Source organism: Sorex fumeus, unplaced genomic scaffold (genome assembly GCF_029834395.1).
Source record: "Sorex fumeus unplaced genomic scaffold, SorFum_2.1 ptg000028l, whole genome shotgun sequence".
Taxonomy (NCBI): Eukaryota; Metazoa; Chordata; class Mammalia; order Eulipotyphla; family Soricidae; genus Sorex; species Sorex fumeus.
Genome location: NW_026606085.1, coordinates 13966241 through 13986546, shown reverse-complemented (window position 1 = coordinate 13986546; position 20306 = coordinate 13966241). Strand labels below are relative to the sequence as shown.

General features: G+C 41.4%; 1 protein-coding gene across 1 annotated transcript in view; it reads left to right on the top strand.

Moving 5' to 3' along the window:
* Nucleotides 1-20306, top strand: part of GUCY1A2 (guanylate cyclase 1 soluble subunit alpha 2) — a 201928-nt gene that overhangs the window by 128815 nt on the left and 52807 nt on the right. Inside the window, exon 6 of the mRNA XM_056115229.1 lies at nt 6010-6153. Coding sequence (XP_055971204.1) covers nt 6010-6153 — 144 coding nt within the window. The remainder of the gene's footprint in view (nt 1-6009; nt 6154-20306) is intronic.

Genomic DNA, 20306 nt, shown 5'->3' with positions numbered 1-20306 from the left:
GCTGACCTGTACACTCACGGCTGTCCCATGGACCCCAGCCCCTCGGTGCCTTAGGGATGTGGTCCCAAGCAGTCAGCCCTCCAGTCCCTAAATGGACCACAGTTTCAAGCACGGAATAAAAGCACTTAGTGGGCATCTGGTACTGTGCCAAGGTCCAGATTTAGATAATTGGACGATCTAGTGGGGTGAAAACATCCCATCCCCAATATGACGCATCCTATGGTAAGTTGTGTATCAAATTTATGTTAGAATGTTAAGTACCTAATAGTAGGATAAGTTAAACAAAACAAAACAAAACAAAAAACCCCCAAAAAAACAAACAAAATTACCCCCAGAAAACGGAAGGACAGCTCAGCTCTGAGCCAGGCTTGCCTACTTGCTGTCTTATTTGGGAAACGTCTTGAAAAAGCTGCCAAAGTAGTGAGGTGGAAAGAGCCATCTCCTTCCCTCTGTGGGATTCCCCCTTGGAAACTGACCCTTGAGGCTCTCGGGGCGGGGCTTTGTGGGAGAGTCCGTGGACATGGTTTCTACCCTTATGAGTCAGGATCTCAGTAAGGAACCAGGCTGGAACTGGAGGCTGGGCTCCGTGACAGCCACTGCCCCGGTCAGTGCTACGGAGGGGGGCCTTGGCATGCTCAGCCCACGCACCTGCACGCAGCAGCTCCTGCCTGCAATGCCAGGAGGGTTCCTGATGGTGCCAGCTGAGGACTCTGCATTCCCAGTGCGAGGTAGAGTGGAGGGTAGATTGAGGAGCGTTTCAGAGCTGTTTGAATGACTCATCACACCTCAGTGCAGATCCAGGAACAAGTGCCGGGCTTCAGCCAGGCAGCCCTCGGCTCATTAACCCGTCAGCACTATTTTCAGATTGTCAGCCTGCAGCGCCATCGGACAGGGTCCTAGCGGGGAGACACGTGTCCAAATGACTCCGGGATGGCTTAGAAAAATAGAATGGGCTGAGGACACATTTTCCTGTTTGATAATCACACATTTTTAGAGGAGGGATGAAAATGTTGGGGTGGATTCCCAGTATAGTGTCTGAGCAAACGTAGACTCTGCACCAGCGACCACAACTCCCGTGGAAGACAAGATCTCTGGCTCAGTTTCACTTTCTGCGTTTCACTGAAGAATTGTCACAGATTTTATGGCTTTTTGTGCAAAATAGGGGGAAGGTGCATAACCATAATGTGAAGCTTTTCTCAAAGGACACTATTGTGTAATGAAAAATAACAAATTATGAAAACTGTGGAGGCTGGGCTCCGTGACAGCCACTGCCCCTGGTCAGTGGATTGGATTTTTATTTTCATTTTTTCCTCCATACTTCAGATAAACCTGATTGTGTAAAATGAGGACATACCCATAACTGTGGAACTGTTTTTGAAGATTTTACTTGTTGTCATTTTTGCAAGAAATAGGTTTACAAGGTTATGTTGGGGGGGGGGGTACCTGAAGAGATAGTGCAGGGATTAAGGCACTTGCTTGCTTTCTGTCAACCCTCGCCCCACATATGGTTCCCCCAAGCACTGCCAGGGTTCATCACTGGGCACAAAGCAAGGTTTAGCCTCTGAGCACCACTGGATGTGGCCCGATCCCCAAATTAGTTTTTTTCCTTTTGCCATGGGCTGGAGTGATAGCACAGCAGGTAGGGCATTTGCCTTGCACGCGGCCAACATGGCCGACCCAAATTCGATTCCTCTGCCCCTCTCGGAGAGCCCAGCAAGCTACAGAGAGTATCTCGCCCGCACGGCAGAGCCTGGCAATCTACTCGTGACATATTCAATATGCCAAACACAGTAACAAGTGTCATGAAAGAGACATTACTGGGCCCGCACGAGCAAATCAATGAACAACGGGAGGACCGTGACCATGTATCCTTTTGCCATAAGTGTAGTCCTATTTAATATTCCCACCACCCCAAATCTCCATGGGTAAACTGGTCACAGTCTCTGCATGTTCTCCTTTAACTTAAAAATTTTTTAAAAATTTATTGTGGTCAAGGTAACACAGTTCCAATAGTGTTATTGTTTATGGATTTGATGTTAAAAAAAAAGCACTGTACCTTTTCCACCACCACCAACCTACTCAGACCCCACCACTGTCATCTTGTTACTTCTAGTCCACCTCTTCTTCTTTCTGTCTCCCATTTGTGATGCAGTTTAGTAATCTAGGGCCAACACCTTAACATCCTTCCTTTGTTTTGTTTCTCTGCATACCACAATTGGGCAGTTCTATCCAGTATTTGTCCTTCTCCTGGTTTATTTTAGCTTGATAGGGTCCCCTTCAGTTCCATCCAAGTTTTGGCAGACTGCAAGATACATATCTTTTATTAGACTTTTGAAATATTCCGTTGATCATGGATGCTTTAAAGAAACTTGCTAGTATTACATGAAAAAATGTAAAACTTGCTGAAAAAATGTCTGTGGTAGTCACATGGTGGCAGCAATTATGTGGTGAATTATGGTACTTTTCCAGTTCTTCATAAATATGTAACATGAATCAGAAGTAAACCATTTTTAAGTGCATTAAGATTTAGAGGTTATGCAGCATAACCTACTTTAGCCAGATAGAGACCACATATTTTATATTCTAGTATGTTGGGTGTTTATGAATAACTGTTGAGTTCCACATCACCAGAGGTCATTCTTTTCCTAGTTCTTACCCTATTATTTCTGACACCTAATCTGACTTCATGTATTTGGGGACTAGGTACTATAAAATGTTGATCATGTAGAGGTTTAATGAGAAATTGCTGTGTTGGTTATGCACATACTTATCTTGATCTTCATTAGGTTTATGTGTTACTTCATTGGTACTGTAAGCTTCATTTCATGAGACTATGTTAGACCTTCCTAAGGAAAAACATGACCCACAGATCATCCTTATGTATATTTTGGGACAAATTCTAGAAACACACTTGCTGATGAGGACTTAGTTGGACAAATTTCTGTCCAATTTTGAAATTTCCCAAAAGAAGTTAAGCCTCGGGACCATGCGTGTTCAGAGTGACTATAAGGCTGTTCAATTTGTACAAGTAATTTACTATCTAAGTGTCCTGATATTTGACAAAGTTAGTTTCAAAATCTGTGTATCTTAGCAATGCTAGTGCATTCTAGATCTTAAGATTGTAGGGTTATGCAAACGAGATACATGTGAGGATTAATAAAGAACATCGTGTCTTAAGGGAGAATATGACAAACAGCTATGTTTAATATTTATATACTAATATATCATTTATTTATGCAGCACTGTAGCACTATCCTCCTGCTGTTCATCGATTTGCTTGAATGGGCACTAGTAACGTCTCTGTTGTGAAACTTGTTACTGTTTTTGGCATATCGGAATAAGCCACAGGGAGCTTGCCAGGCTCTGCTTTGCAGTAGTGCAAGCTACCGAGGGATACTCTCAGTAGCTTGCACGGCTCTCCGAGAGGGACAGAGGAATCAAACCTTCATATAAATGTTCATTATAATTATATAATATATAAATGTTGGTAAATTTATATTAGGGGCTGGAGCGATAGCACAGCAGTAGGGCATTTGCCTTGCATGCAGCCGACATGGCCAACCAGAGTTCGATTCCTCCGCCCCTCTCGGAGAGTCTGGCAAGCTACCGAGAGTATCTCACCCACATGGCAAAACCTGGCAAGCTCCCCATGATGTATTCGATATGCCAAACACAGTAACAACAAGTCTCACAATGGAGATGTTACTGGGCTCGCTTGAGCAAATCGATGAACAATGGGAGGACAGTGCTACAGATTTATATTAAATCTATAAATGTATTTATATAAATGTTTATTAATTGCTGGGAATCTTCCATAATAGGAATTCTTTTGGCATTAGTTTGGAATAAAAGTTTTGCTGACTTACAGTGCATTGTTTTTCTGTTCTTTCTTGGGGTCAGAGAGGGACCACTCCCTACATATTACCCCAATGCTACAAATAACGTCAATGCTTAGGGGTTAACTCCTGGCTCTGCACTCAGAATCACTCCTGGTGGTGCTCATGGGACCATATGGGATGCTGGGGATTGAACCCGCCTCTGCCTGGTACCACACAAGCTCCTTCCCTACTGTACTGTCTCTTTGCCCCTGTTTTTCTGTTCTTACCACATGATTTTATTTCTAATTTCTTTCTGGAATCAGTAAACTTGTCTTACAGTGAAAACTGTGAGCCAGACGATAGGTTTGAGGGTAGTAGGATTATTTGGGGGGACCTCCCAAGAGGGCCTAGAGCCCTGCAGGGCCTCACCAGGGTTCTTGGCCAACTGAGAAAGTGTTGCCCAGGCACACGGTGCTGTCCACTGCCTGGGCCACCCCCAGTGATGTTGAGAGAGCCCATGTGGTTACAGGAATCCAGCCTGGGCTAGGTGCATGTCAGGGCTGTGCACTACCTCCAATAATATCTCCTGGCCCCTTGGAATCATTTAAAATGCATAGCCCAATAACATTCTGAAAATCAAATAATTTTGTAATTCTTATTCCCATGAACTTGTTTCCATTATATTCTCTAAATTAGTGCTTAGCAAATCTTCATTTATATACCTAGTGTTAAGAATACATGTGTGTTTAATTATTATTAGCACATCCTAACCAATAGGCTGTTTTTATAATTCTTGATATACTTATGATAGATGGATGCATCTGCAATAATTTCAAGGGAATTTTTTCCTACACAAATCTATATGCTGCTCATAAAATAAATGGTGAAATGTACAAAGGATTAGAAAGACACTGCAATCATGGCAGACATGGTTAGTTAGTGTATTAATGTAGTTGATATTCATTAAATAGCTTTGTTTAGTCATTAAGTAAGTCCATGAGAAAATATGTTTGAAGACACATGCTGATTATATATTAGTCACATGTTGAGGATGTCTTTGGGTAGAAGTTATAACAAAGGTGTGGGAATTTTCATTGAAATAGAAGAAAAGGCTAGTTCTAAAACTTGTGGGCTACATGGTGGGACTTTACAGAAATAATAATGCTGGTATTGGACATGGAATAGATTTCATAACTTTCCCTACTTATACTTTTAAAACTATTGGAGACTTTACCACCATACTTACTTTGGTTAATGAGCGAATATTTCGCTTATAGGTATCTAACTTTTATGCCATGCTTCTAATGCTTTGGAAATTTTGGAACTTTTAATGTAAAGCAAAATTTTCTAAACATTTTACAGAAACAGTGGCTATTCAGAATGAACAGTGGCGATAGAATTAGAAGAAGGCTTGGAAATACTCAGGAATACCAGCTAACTCTTTAATCACCGAATTAGGCATGTTTTCTGCATGTCACTTCCTCATCTGCATAACTTGTTGTCTCCCTTGTGAAGAAGAAATGAGCTCAGGCATATTAAGTGCTTGATACAACCGAGGTACAGAATATGAGTTTTAAAAATGTTGAGTATTATGATTATTAAGATTAAGTAAGAGTCATTTTGACAACAGATCACACATTTCCAAAAAGTATTAATGGAACTTCATGGTAGAGCAGTGCTTTACAGTAACGAGGTCCCCTGAGTTTGAGCCCGGCAGCAAACAGACAAAAAAAACTACTGAAAAATATTGAGCATTTAAGATGAGAAAATTGGGGTGAGGGTTTCAGAGAATGACTTCTCCTTTAAGATCTACTTGACAGTTTGAGGAAAATCGAAGGGCGGCTTCCTAGAAGATTGTCACTTGGACATCTTCCAGGCAAATAACTGACAACTCTATTTTGTGGGGGAGAATTATGATATGTTTCTGCTGCTTCCATTTTCAGTGATTGTTGGTGGTGCTCAGTTGATGAATAGCCCTGGAGTGAGCTGTGAGCTCTTACCTGGAACTGTTTACAAACTCTGTTGTGATTACACTCAGTTGTATAATTAATTTATTGATGTTTTGCTGACATGGGTTTGTGTGTGTGTGTGTGTGTGTGTGTGTGTGCAAGATTTGTGATTGCAGATAGATAAGTATTTCTATTCCAGCTCATTATCTTATATTTGCATCTGATTTGTTTGATTACTGCAGGTGGAAACAATAGGTGATGCTTACTGTGTGGCCGCAGGCCTGCACAGGAAAAGCCTTTGCCATGCCAAGCCCATTGCTCTGATGGCCCTGAAGATGATGGAGCTCTCAGAAGAGGTGCTGACGCCAGATGGCAGACCCATTCAGGTGAGCCCTGCGCGCCCGGCTGGGTAGGCACACACCTTTAAGTGAAGGGGCAGGAAAACTCCCAAGGGATTCTGCTTAAGGTAACTCTAAGGTCTAGAGGAGGAAGAGGAGGAGGAGGAGGTTGAACTGGAGACTTCGGAGAACCCAGAGAGGAACACTTGGTAGATGGGTCCAAGAAGGACAAATTTTGTGAAGTGGAAACTGCCATGAGATTAGACCAGATGACCCTGGACTGTTTGGCTAACTGCCCTCTTTTTAGATAAACAACAAAATTTTTTTTTCTATAACCTTCTGAAAATCAGCCTTAAGTGAATGAAACATCCCTCAGTTGTACCTGAGGCCACTACCGGCTCCTCAGGATTACACCTGCACCCCTGGTCGGGTGGAGTCTGGAAAACAGGGGATTAGAATAAGGATGGAACTTACTGGTGGTAACTAAGTACCCAAGGTCAGGTAGTTGAGAGATGTAGTGGGCTCACACTGGTGTCCACGCAAACCCTCTGACCTCACAGAGGTTGATAGGCAGCAGAGCCTGAGGCTGGACCCCCGTTCCTGGGGAAACCAGAGAAGCATTGCTGCTCTGGCACCTGTGGCCTCTGACCACCTTCTGCCCTTGGGATTGACCTTCAGGAGAAGACAGGCAAGGCTGCCTTTTCATTGCTAGAACTAATCCTTAAACACGAGAAGCCTGTTTATGAAAGTGGCCCTGCATTTGGGATAGTCCTCACCTTCTAGCAGGGGTATGGAGTGGGGGTAGGTGTGGGATCACAGTGCATAAACTTAGTCCAAATAATAGACAAGAAAGATCTAGAATATTGTCAGATAGCCAACTTGGGGCCAAGATCTAATGGACAGTGTTTAATATAATTCAGAGAAGTCACTGAGGCTGGTGATGTGGCTCAGTGGTAAAGTGCCTGTCTTGCACGTGGGGGACGCTGGGTCTAACTGCCAGCACCACGGAAACTTCGATTCTTTAGAACTGAAAAAATAGGAGAGGCAAAAAACTGGGAGATAGAGATAGAGTCAAAAAAGAAGCAGAGAAAGCATAAGCAGTGGACTTAATTCTTGGAAATAAAAAGAGAATTCAGTAGATGAGTTTTGGAGGTTAGACACAGCTGAAGCAAAAATTGGTCTCCTGGAGAAATTGTCCATAAATAAGAGTGGGAAAATAGGAATGAAAATGCCAATGTAAATTTTTATCAATGTGAAGGAGGAGTGAGAAGACATATTATATGGCCAGTTGGTGTTCCAAATGGAGCTACAAGAGGGACTCAGGAAAAAAGAACTTTCCCCTAGAAACTACATTAATCAGTTCTCAGACAGAATAATGCTAAATCATTATATAATTCTAATTATATAATTATATAAGGTTTATCAAAGTCACAAAAATGAAATCTTTCTTGGTACTGTAAACTATCAGAGCAAGAGAAGACTTGATAAACACAAAAGTGACCAGTTTACGGGAAAGGATGGGCTATTTAAGAAGAGTTTGGGCACAATTGATTGTCTTTATGGTAAACAAATGAATTTTACCTTATGAGTCTGTTCATAAACTAGAACTCTATATGGCTTAAATGTGAAAGACCATGCTATAAAACTATATAGTTTAATATAGAGAAATTTTGATGTAGAGTAGAATTTTCATATTTTTTGACAAAAAAAATTCTTCTCTTAGTCAATGAATCAGGGCAAAAAAAATCTCATCGTAAAAGATACTATGTATAATTTTAACTTCTTATACTAAAAGGCTGGAGCCATAGCACAGCGGGTAGGGTGTTTTTTCCTTGCACACAGCCAACATGGCTGACCAGAGTTCGATTCCTCCACCCCTCTTGGAGAGCCGGGCAAGCTACTGGGACTATCTTGCCCACACGGCAAAGCCTGGCAAGCTACCCGTGACATATTTGATATGCCAAACACAGTAACAACAAAGTCTCCAATGGAGACATTACTGGGCCCACTCGAGCAAATCGATGAACAACGGGAGGACAGTGACAGTGACAGATACTAAAAGTAAAACCTACTTAGCAAAATATCTAAAGAGAATACAGTAACAACTACAGCTGGAAAAGTTTTTTCATATTTAACCAATATAGTATTTTTGGGGTAATGACACCAATCATAAGATTAATAAGTATTAATAACACTGTGATAGAGCATGCTGCTTTGAAAAATCTGACAGGGCTAGTGTTGGTGAGGGTCTGGAGTAGCTGGAGAGGATACAGATGTACAGATGGCATGCGGTATCTGCGATTCTCTAAAGGAATTTCACTGTGCCTTTCGGGCATCTAGTAATCCTTCTAGATGTTCACCCAGGGAAATATTTGTGTTTGTGTAACAGAAACCACACACAAGATCATTCACCGCAATGCTTTTGTGATGGCTTAAAACGGGAAGCTCAAAATATCCATTGGCAATAGAATGGATAGAGTATAAGGTATTTTTACCTTGGAAGCCCTTCTAGTAGGGCGAATGAATGACTGGCTATTGATTCCAATCTGGATGGCTGTCAGTAACAAAATGCTGAGGAAAGGAGCAGTTCCAAGAACTCTATTAGATGATTCTATTGATTTCAGTTACAAAAACTAAGGAGGAGGGGAGGATTGGGGGGAAGGGTCCTACTTGCACCGATAGGTAAAGTGTAAATGAAAGAAAGTGATCCTGTGCAAAATCCTGCTGGCATTTGCCCCCCAGGGGAATGAACAGTGGGAAGAGTGAGGTTCCACCGGCCTCTCGTACAGAGCACCCAGGGTACTGCAGTTCTTTTTTTTTTTTCCCAGAAAACTTATCTTTTAATTTAGATAAATGTTTTGGTTTCTAAAAATCTATTTTATGGTTTTGAGTTATTCTTAAATTTTTTAGTAAAATTCTTTCTTTTTTTTTTAATTTTTATTAGTGAAACCATGACCCAAGAACAGATGACTAGTTAAAGAAACTTTGGAACATCTACGCAATGGAGTACTATGTAGCTGTTAGAAAAGATGAAGTCATGAAATTTACATACAAGTGGTACAACATGGAAAGTATCATGCTAAGCGAAATGAGTCAGAAAGAGAGGGATCGACACAGAAAGATTGCATTCACCTGGGGAACATAAAGTAACAAAATAGGAGACTAACACCCAAGAGTGGCCAAGATTAGTACCAGGAGGTACTGCTGTTCTTTAATGAGCACCTGCACATTCATAACTCACAGTTTTGAAAATGAGCATTTTCTGAGCACACCCACGTGATGCAAATAGGAACATATAATGCAAATAGTGTGGATTAAACAGCCCTCTGGTTGTCATTCTTGTTAGTTGCCAGAACAAACAAAAGGAAAGGTGTCTCATCTTAGAAGCTGAAAATGGTCACTTTCCAGCTTAAGTTCCTTTCAGTTCTAAATGTTCAAGACTGCAGCTAGGTAGTCTTATTATTTTTTATCGTTGACATTTTTTTAAATGGGGGGTTTATGCTGTTGATGTTGATCCAACTTTGCAAAAACAACCTTAAATTACCAGAGGACAAACCAGGGCATTGTATCGTGAATGTTTTCAGTTGTGGGATATGACAGTACTCTGTTTTATTAATCTGATAGGCTTACTAAATCAGAACAGGAAATGGCCATAAAGATTTAATAAGGGAGCAGAGGAGAAATTCCAAATAATAAAACACGTTAGTAATTTTAACTTCATTACTAATTTACATTACTTGCATGATTGGAGTTTTGGGGGGCATATTAATGTGATTTTGAATTCACTTCCATTGGTTGCCAAAGGAACATTTCTAAATTTAATGGGAAAAATCTTTTATTAAAAATGGTGGGATGTAGGGATGATATGTGATTAGTTAATTGTTAACTTCAAAATAAGTTTTAGACTTGAAAATTTAAGCCATTGGAGTTTTAATTATTTCTCAAAGGAAAATTTCCCATACTCTCTTGAATTTCAAAAAATTGACAATTCTTAATGGGCTTGGGACAGCCTTTCAACATGGGAAATGTTGCTCACAAAAAATAAAGTAACAAAATAGGAGACTAACACCCAAGAGTGGCCAAGATTAGTACCAGGAGGTACTGCTGTTCTTTAATGAGCACCTGCACATTCATAACTTAATAGTAAATTCTAGTTGCTCACAAATGATTTTAATGTTCTGGAATATTAACTAGAAGGCTGATTTAGTTAATTTTTTAATTTGAAAAATTAGTCAGAGAATATAACCTTTAACCTAGTTTATGCTCAAATTATTTTTTCCAGTGAAAATCAGAGACTAGTTACAAAGCATATATAAATATGATCTGCATAATTAAGTCTGGAAAAATAACCCAAAAGTTATTTTAATAAAGATTTCTTTTTAAATAATTACAATTTTATAAGACATATGGCTGTATACAGCAATATCACTATTCTGCCTACCTTCCAAATGAAATATGGAAATATCACTTTGCCTTCCTTCCAGATAAAATATGGGTTTCTTATATTTTAAATAGATAATTTTAAAAAAGTAAAATTAGATTTGTTTGATCCTTCATCTGAATTAGCTTTATTGTATAGATTTTACTGGAAAGCTCTTATATTTCATGCTCTTCTTTAATCTTGTGACTCTAACTTTGAATACATTTTGTCATTAAAACCATAGTAACTTTTCTGAGTTCACACCCAGTGATGATTGAACCTGCTGCAGTTTAGTGCTCTGGGGTTGCTCCTGGCAGTACTCCAGGAATGATGCAGTGCTGGGAATCAAACCCAGGGCTCATATTTGTAAGGCAAGTGCTCTGCCCCCGAGCCACATCCTCTGTCCCATGAAAGACTGAGTTTTCCCCTACTTTAGTTAAAATAAACTAACATGCTTTATTTATTTTAATGTTGGGGGGAAAAGAGAGGTTGAACGGGAGCTGATGAGTGAGTGTTTAAAGCTAGACTAGGGGGCTGGGGAAGATGGCTCAAAGGGATGAGCAAAGGCCTGAACGCTGGAAGCCCTGCATCAGTCGCTGGCACCCACAGGCTTTCGAGGGGCACTACATGGGTCCACGCGGTAGGCCAGGTGTGTTCCTGAGCACCCTGTAAAGTGCTCCCACTGGGAGATCACCCTCCAGAACGAGAGATAGACATTCAGCTGAGTGAAGTACATCCAAGACAAGTACTGCATGACTCCATCCGACATGGAATCTGAAAATCAAAGAAGCAAGATAAGCAACCAAACCATAGAGAATGGGCAGAATGAGTGAGCGAGATCCAGGGCACACAGTTCCACAAGTGCTGGGCATGGAATATATAGCACAACCATCACAGTTTCTTATCACACACACATACAGACACACACACACACAACCCTGTAGCTATTGTGTTGGATATTAATTATACAGTACACATGGAATGGTGATATAATAAGGCAATATGTTACTTGCTTGATGGGATGCTGAAGTATATTTAAATATCAGACTCTTATGATTATACCTGAAATGAAGTTCTCTATATATTGACAATAGTTCAATAAAATATATAATAATAATTAGCATTGTTATGACATATCTTTCAGAGAAGAATAGGTATGCTCAGAATAGCTGTGCTTAATTCTGAACTTAAGTTGTTTATTTTTTAAAGATTGTAACTATATTTCATTACTAGGTATAAAAATTCAGATTCCCTTCAGTAGTTCAGGGACCAGCACATTTTATATAATGAGTCAGTTACAAAGAGATTGTGAAATGGAGTTTAAAAGAATGTGTAATCATGGTGTAATACTAATGTGTTCAGCAATCTCAATTACAAATCAGAGAACTAATAAGAATTTCTTCTGCCTACTCCAAAGACAGGAATATTAATGTGCAATTTACATGTGCTCTGATACCTCCAATTACAACACTTTAAGCATCATCACCTAATGAGCTTACAGGATTTAGAGATTATGAAATCAGTCTCCAGTTAATTTTTAAATGGTTGTTATTATTTACAAAGGAAACTTATGTTGTTACTTTTATGTTCTGGGGGAATTTGCTCCTTTCAAATGTCATAATATTTAATTGACCTTATGAGATGACAATCCTAGCTTACAATTAGAAAAAGGAAAAACTAATAGACAGGTTGGTTAATTCTTTGTAATTCTTTGATTGGGCTGTAGTGATAGCACAGCGGGTAGGGCGTTTGCCTTGCATGCAGACCCGAGTTCGATTCCTCCGCCCCTCTCGGAGAGCCCAGCAAGCTACCAAGAGTATCTTGCCCATAGGGCAAAGCCTGGCAAGTTACCTGTGACGTATTTGATATGCCAAACACAGTAACAAGTCTCACAATGTTACCGGGCTTGCTCGAGCAAAATCGATGAACAACGGGAGGACAGTGACAGTGATACTTTTAAATATTCTATTTCTAGAGCAGTTATCTCAGGAGAAAAACCTAGGGGATGAAAAACAACTGGACAGGTATTACAGACACTGAACCTCTTATCAGCATGTTTATCCAAAAGACACATTTGAATTTATCTTTAATCTTCTAGATAACACACATAATGGCAGTTTTAATAAACCAGTTTATTGCAGCAATAATATTAAGCAATATAATATTACTGCTGAAATGTAAATAGATTATTCTGCATGGTGAATTTAGTACTAGACATGTGTTTTGTAAAACAAAATAATTTTAAAGGATTTTTTTCACTGAGATATTACAGGAAGATTCCACTGGTCTATTTTTTATAATTTGTTTTAATTATCAGTGCTTAGTCTGAAATTATCTCTGGATCTCTTACAGCTCACAAATATTACTTTCAGTTAATTATATAAACCACTGTTAAACGTGTCCGCCTAATGTTAGTGTAGCATCTCACAGGCTCCTTCCTGTTACTATTTATGATAGAATTTTCCTGGTTTTCACTTATTTCCTTGAATCTATCAACCACTGTTATTTGACTCAGTGATCTCTAAAGTTCCTGCATTCTCTTACATCTGTTCTTTCATTCAAACTGTAGCCATTTAATTATTTCTGTGTTGCTAATATTTTTGAGAGCTCCTGGGACAGGTCCTGTGCTCCCGGCAGGAAGGGTATCTGGGCTCCTGCACTCTGGGGTTGATGAGGCAGTGCTGTCTGGGGGCCACCCGGCCTCAGACTCACCCTTAGGCTCTTAGCATTGCCCTGTTCTTGTGCCTTTTGTACAGAGGAGGGTTCTCTAAGAACCCCCACCCCCCAGCTTCTGCACCCTGGGTCAGAAGTTTATGTTGTCTAGTTGGGTAAGATTGTCGAGGATACTGCTTTGATGGGGTGCAGGCTTCACACTGTACTATCACTCTGGCACACTGCTTGATTTCTTAACCTCCAGGTTACCTCTTTGATAATCCAAAGATGCCCACAGCAGAAAATCACCCTCAGATTTCATCGAGTGCTTACTGTCATCAGCTTTGTCTTGCTGTGTCTTGGTGCAGTGCACTTTCATCGTCTTGCTACCTAACTGGTAGAGAGCTATTTCAGTGATATGATCTGCTGTGACTAGAAAAGGGAAGTTAAAAGCAACCTCTCTCTCTCTCTATATATATATATTATATGTATATGTATATATACATATAATATATATATATATATATATATGCTTATGGACTGGAGCGATAGCACAACGGATAGGGTGTTTGCCTTGCACATGCCCAACCCAGGTTTGATTCCTCCATCCCTCTCGGAGAGCCCGGAAATCTACTGAGAGTATCCCACTGGCACGGCAGAGCCTGGCAAGCTACCCATGGTGTATTCAATATGCCAGAACAGTAACAACAAGTCTCACAATAGAGATGTTACTGGTGCCTACTTGAGCAAATCGATGAGACAGTGCTACAGTGCACTAATCTGCAGTAGCTTCTGTCTTCAACCCAAGTCACAGAAGCCGTTACTAAGTTGCCTATTGCAGAAAAGCAATGAACTACACCTATTGGAGGCTTGCAGGCATGTGGGACAGTTCCTGTTCCACCTGCTCTCCTACAGTTAAGTTACTCTTACTGCACAGTACCTCTGTGAGGAAAGCATGGCTGTTACTTCAGCTTCTTAAGAGAAGAAGAAAACAAAATGGAATTGAAAATATCTCCTAATTATTATTCAAGAGACGCCCGCACGGCAGAGCCTGGCAAGCTCCCCATGACGTATTCGATATGCCAAACACAGTAACAACAGAGTCTCCAATGGAGATGTTACTGGGCCCGCTCGAGCAAATCGATGATTAAGTAAAAGCATTTTAAATGTTAGTTTCTCCTATTTATTCAGCATTTTGTTTTAGTAAGTTTGTTTCATGGCTATATTATTTAAGAAAACAAATGTCTATCTGATGGCCTTCATAAGAGAGTGGAAGGAATATACTGAATATATAGAAATTTTAGAATATATAGAATATATAGAAGTTTTCAGTCCAAAATATTTAAAGAGAGAAAGTCTGTGTGTGTGTGTGTGTGTGTGTGTGTGTGTGTGTGTGTTGTGAAGAGGAGATATTGGAGTCACTCACCAGCTCTGCTGAATACTTGCATCCATTTAGCCATCATTTACCATTATTTTTCTTGTTTATTTTCCCTTTTTCTATTGTGTTTCTTAGGCAAAAATATTGTCAATAACATCTGTTTTTGTAGGTAAGTTTTCATATTTAAACACTGTTGCTCATAGTTTCTGTTCCTGTATTGGCATGCCATTGGTGTCAGGGGTAAATCAGCCCTGTGCCTGCTGCTGCAGTGCTGAGCTGGTGACATATGAGGCAGAGCTGCAGTCCCTCTGTCAGGGGCAGCGGAGGGACCAGCAGCATAGTACTCAGGGAGAGCCAGCGGCAGGAAGACAGTTCCTTTGCTGTTTCTTTCTTTCTTTTTTTTTTTTTTTGTGAGCTTCTATCCTTGATCACAACTGATTCCAGTCCTGTCACAGTATCTTCATATATTCAGTCTCTGGAAATAGCGTGTCAGTCGTACATTGATGAAAATGCTGGTCTTTTTCATTTTGATAAAAGTTCCATTTCTTGAAGCACTGTAGCACTGTAGAACTGTCATCCCATTGTCCATCAATTTGCTCTAGCGGGCCCAGTAATGCCTCCATTGTGAGACCTGACTTGTTGTTACTGTGTTTGGAATATTAAATACGTCACGGGTAGTTTGCCAGGCTTTGCCATGAGGGTCAGATAATCTCGGTAGCTTGCCGGGCTCTCCGAGAGGGACAGAGGAATTGAACCCGGCTCGGCCGGGCTGGCTGCGCACAAGGCAAACACCCTACCACTGTGCTGTCACTCAGCAATTGCATTTTATTTTCTTTATTAAAAATTGCAATAAGTTTAGTGTAAGAGAAAACAAAGCCAAGCAGTGCGGAAAAGAATCTATGCCATAAGCTTATTTGTACGAAGCAATATAAAGTACAAAAAGTGCTGTTTGGTTTTATACTGGGAAATCTCACTTTCACACTTTCACATGTTCAGGAGAGAAATACACGCGTTAATGGAGACGTGGCTTACACATTTGGTAGATCTGTTGTTAAATAGCACCACTATCAGGTAAACATTTCTAAAGAGGTTGGGATCTATTTTTTTTGTTCTAGTCTCTCTTCAGAGGTGGTCCTCCCAAGATACTGCTCTAATACCTTAAAAAGTTAAGATTCTCTTTATTAGTAAAGACATTCATTTTCATTCAGTTTATGTGTGCAGTGCTTAAGAAGTGTGAAGCCTATAAGAAGTTCAGTAACGTTTTTATTTATAATTGAGTTGTATATGAAGAATTCTGAGAATCTCTGCCAGTATTTCCTCCTAAAGCAATATCTAGATGTAATTTCTTCACACTGTCTTGGGACTAGGTTAGCTTATTTATTTTTTAGAATTTTCTAGTGGAATTTTCTAGTGCAAAGTATGTATTGCATTGTCGTTTATTATATGGAACAACATGTATGAGAGAATGTGCTCTCTGTATACCAGATTGTTAGCTCAAATTGTTAGCTCAGTTTTATGTTTTAGGTTTATTACTGTAGTCCAGATTTTTATAACTAGTTCCAAATAAAAGTTTCAGAATTATTTTAGAGTGATGTTATTACTTTTTGTGAAATTACATCAACAAAAAGGTAACTTCTGAATACTAGTATGTAGAAGATAGTCAAAGTCATCTATAGTTCACCAGTCAGCCATGAGCACATTTTATGTTTTGTTGTCTAGTCTTTAAAAATACATAGCCCATTTTCAGTGTATATACAAACACACCAAAATAGCATATACAGACTGACGAGTAGGTTCTCTCAAAAATGGATTAGACCTTATTGCTCATTGGCTCAGGGGGAGACAGAGAAGTGGTATTCTCAGGATGTAACAAGCATCCTAAAGAGGCAGATATTGCTGGTGTGCCCTATGAAGACTTTCCACTGCTGATACCTCATTTTGATTTTGTTCCTACCATTGAATTTTTTAGTCGGTGAAAGGCAACTTTATCGCTTGAGCTACAAATGTGGTATCAGTGTCACAAGTGCTTTTAGGAATGTGTGAAGCTTTGTGTTGATGTCATGTCAGGCACATGGTAATTGTCTGGGTCACCACTATACTCCTCTTTATTTGGAATGCGTTTCCTAGCAACTCTTGCTCTTTCCTAATGGCCGAATTGGTTTCCACACATTGTAATGCTCCTTCCTGCGTCAGAAATTGTCACCTTTTTGTGCAGATGTTACAAGATCAAATTTACTTGTAGATGTAATTCTAAGAAATTATTCTGCTTTTCCACTTGCTTTTAATATGTTAGTTCAAAGGTTAGACCAACCATGGAAAAATACGTTTAATAAAAGCTCATTAATTCAGACCTCCAGTCTGAGAAAATGAGGCAAATCTGACAACAGTGTCCAGACTCGGTGCAAATATACCTAGTGTGAGACTTGCTGAAGTTGACAAAACAAAGTAAGTTTGATGGTCTGATGTCTATATTAAAACGAGGTTGACTGTGGTACGGACTAAATGTCCCCAAAGGAACAAGATTTACTGGGGAGGAGTTCAGTGATTGGGCTTGCAGGGAGACTTTTACTCTGTGTTCAGCATGTGTTCCCAGTACTCTTTTTAGGCGTTTGGATAGGCAATGGGGATGTGAGGATAAGCAAACCCAATCGGGCCTTTGTGACTGTCTCAGAAATTAGTCCATGGAACCAACATTAGACATGACTGGGTTGGTTAGCAAGTGGAGACACTGGCTTCAATCTTAGTGTTGAGTGATTTGTGTTAGGGCTTTGGAAAGATTCTGTGGTGACTTGAATTCTTCTTGGTCCGAGTATTCAGTTGTAAATACAGACCTACAGAGGAGAAAGGATGAGGAGAAAGGAAGGATGTTGTTTACAGGTCATACTTGTGCCAGGTATTGTACACTCCTCTCTACATGGTCCCCTTCCCAGAACCCTGCAAGTTTCATTTCTTTTATATATATAGAACTTGATTCACAAGTGTATTTAATTGACCAAGATTACACAACTGAATTCTGGAATTAAATTTGAACAGATATATGTACTTTTTTTAAAAAAATTTATTATTTATTGAATCACCATGGGAAAGGTTACAAAGCTTTCAGGTTTAGGTCTCAGTCATACAAATATCAAGCACATTTCCCTTTACCAAAACTTATTTTTTACCATGAAGAACCCCAATAAAACCCCACCCCCCACCCCTCCCCATCCCTGTGGGGCAGATGAATTCTAGTTAACACTCTATCTGCTTTGATTAGATTCATTGTTTCAATAAAAGATTCACCACTATTATTTAGAGATTACCCCCCCCCAAAATCAGACATGCTGAAAAAGCATTGTGAAGTGATTTGCTTTCTACAGCTGGGTTCAAGAATTATATGTTGGTTTTGGATTTCTGCTATTTTACTTATTGACCCTGGAAGTATTTCTACTGAAAGTCAGATAGTTAAGAAATTGGTTTCTGTGCTCTGGAGTCGTGGCCGTGCTGGAGAGCTGCTAGTGGGGGGCAACTGGTGGCCTCGGTAGGGCGTGAAAGGTGGACCGAAACGCCCCCCTTCCCATGAGGTTTTAGTCGCCCCCAGTCCCCCGGCTCATACCTGCTGTCCACAAGGCTCCCATGCGGCCGCCATCTTTCTTTCCAGAGAGGAGAAGGCGACTGGGGCAACACCCTTTCCCCTCCGGGCAGACATGATGGCCTGGATTAACGCATAGTCCTTTCACTTTTCTGCTCCAAGCTGCTGGGTTCTGCATTAAGTTCTTGTGCTTCTGGGGCTGTGGCTGTGCTGGAGAGCCGCTCATGGGGGGCAACTGGTGACCTCGGTAGGGCGTGAAGGGCGGACCGAAACGCCCCCCTTCCCATGAGATTTTAGTCGCCCCCACTCCCCCGGCTCATACCTGCTGTCCACAAGGCTCCCATGCGGCCACCATCTTTCTTTCCAGAGAGGAGAAGGCGACTGGGGCAACACCCTTTCCCCTCTGGGCAGACATGATGGCCTGGATTAACGCATAGTCCTTTCACTTTTCTGCTCCAAGCTGCTGGGTTCTGCATTAAGTCCTTGTGCTTCTGGGGCTGTGGCCGTGCTGGAGAGCCGCTCATGGGGGGCAACTGGTGACCTTGGTAGGGCGTGAAGGACGGACCGGAACGCCCCACTTCCCATGAGGTTTTAGTCGCCCCCACTCCCCCGGCTCATACCTGCTGTCCACAAGGCTCCCATGCAGCCGCCATCCTTCTTTCCAGAGAAGAGAGGGCGAATGGGACAACACCCTTTCTCCTCCGGCAGACTTGATGGCCTGGATTAACGCATGGTCCATTCACTTTTCTGTTCCAAGCTTCCGGGTTCTGCATTAAGTCCTTGTGCTTCTGGGGCCGTGGCCGTGCTGGAGAGCCGCTCGTGGGGGGCAACTGGTGACCTCGGTAGGGCGTGAAGGACGGACCGGAACGCCCCCCTTCCCATGAGGTTTTAGTTGCCCCCACACCCCCGGCTCATACCTGCTGTCCACAAGGCTCCCATGTGGCCGCCATCTTTCTTTCCAGAGGGAGGAGGGTGGAAGGGACCAACACCCTTTCCCCTCCGGGCAGACATGATGGCCTGGATTAACGCATAGTCCTTTCACTTTTTGCTCCAAGCTGCTGGGTTCTGCATTAAGTCCTTGTGCTTCTGGGGCTGTGGCCGTGCTGGAGAGCCACTCGTGGGGGGCAACTGGTGACCTCGTTAGGGCGTGAAGGACGGACCGGAACGCCCCCTTTCCCATGAGGTTTTAGTCACCCCCACACCCCCGGCTCATACCTGCTGTCCACAAGGCTCCCATGTGGCCGCCATCTTTCTTTCCAGAGAGGAGAGGGCGAATGGGGCAACACCCTTTCCCCTCCGGACAGTCATGATAGCCTGGATTAACGCATAGCCCGTTCACTTTTCTGCTCCAAGCTGCTGGGTTATGCATTAAGTCCTTGTGTTTCTGGGGCTGTGGCCGTGCTCCAAACTTAACTATGATTTTCAGAGAGAAACGTTGGGTGGTTTACTTCCCATGGATCACTTTGTATATAGAGAGATGTCGCGTGGCTGCATGAGCGGCCGCATGGATTTGAGGAAAAATCCTAGTTCCCGCATACTCGAGCTGTGGTTGTAGAGGCTTCTGGTCACCGGGGTTCCATCTGGGGGAGGCGGGATGCGGTACCTACCCCATCTGGGGCTTCCCGATGATCTCGGCTCTTTTTGGAACCTGTTTTTTTTTTTCCTTCGGGATCTGTGGATCCCGCCCTCCAGGTTGTCCTTCTCTTCGGCTGAATCAGATATATGTACTTTTTAAACTTTGACTTTTCCACATGCTAAAATAGCCAATATCTCCAGAACATTCAGTAGAATAGTGAATACTGAACCAGTGTTTACTTTTGCCCAGTGCTCACTGTAGGCTAGGAATCACACTAGCATGTACATATACGCATAGATGCATGTATGTGGGTAGTTTATCTTCATTTTTAATTTTATGTATGTTTTAGTCCATTTTATTATATAATTGAAATATATGTCTTAGATATTACCACATCAGTCTTTTTTTTTCCTTTATTTTATTTTATTTTTTTTAAAGTTGTAGATTTACAATTTTTTGTGCTTTGGTTTCAATTATACAATGATCAGATACCCATCCCTCCACCAGTGCCCATTTTACACCACCATGGATAATATCCCTCCCACCCCCATCCCCCCCATCCCCCCTGTCTCTGTGTCAGGGCAATCCCCTGTGTTCTCTCTCT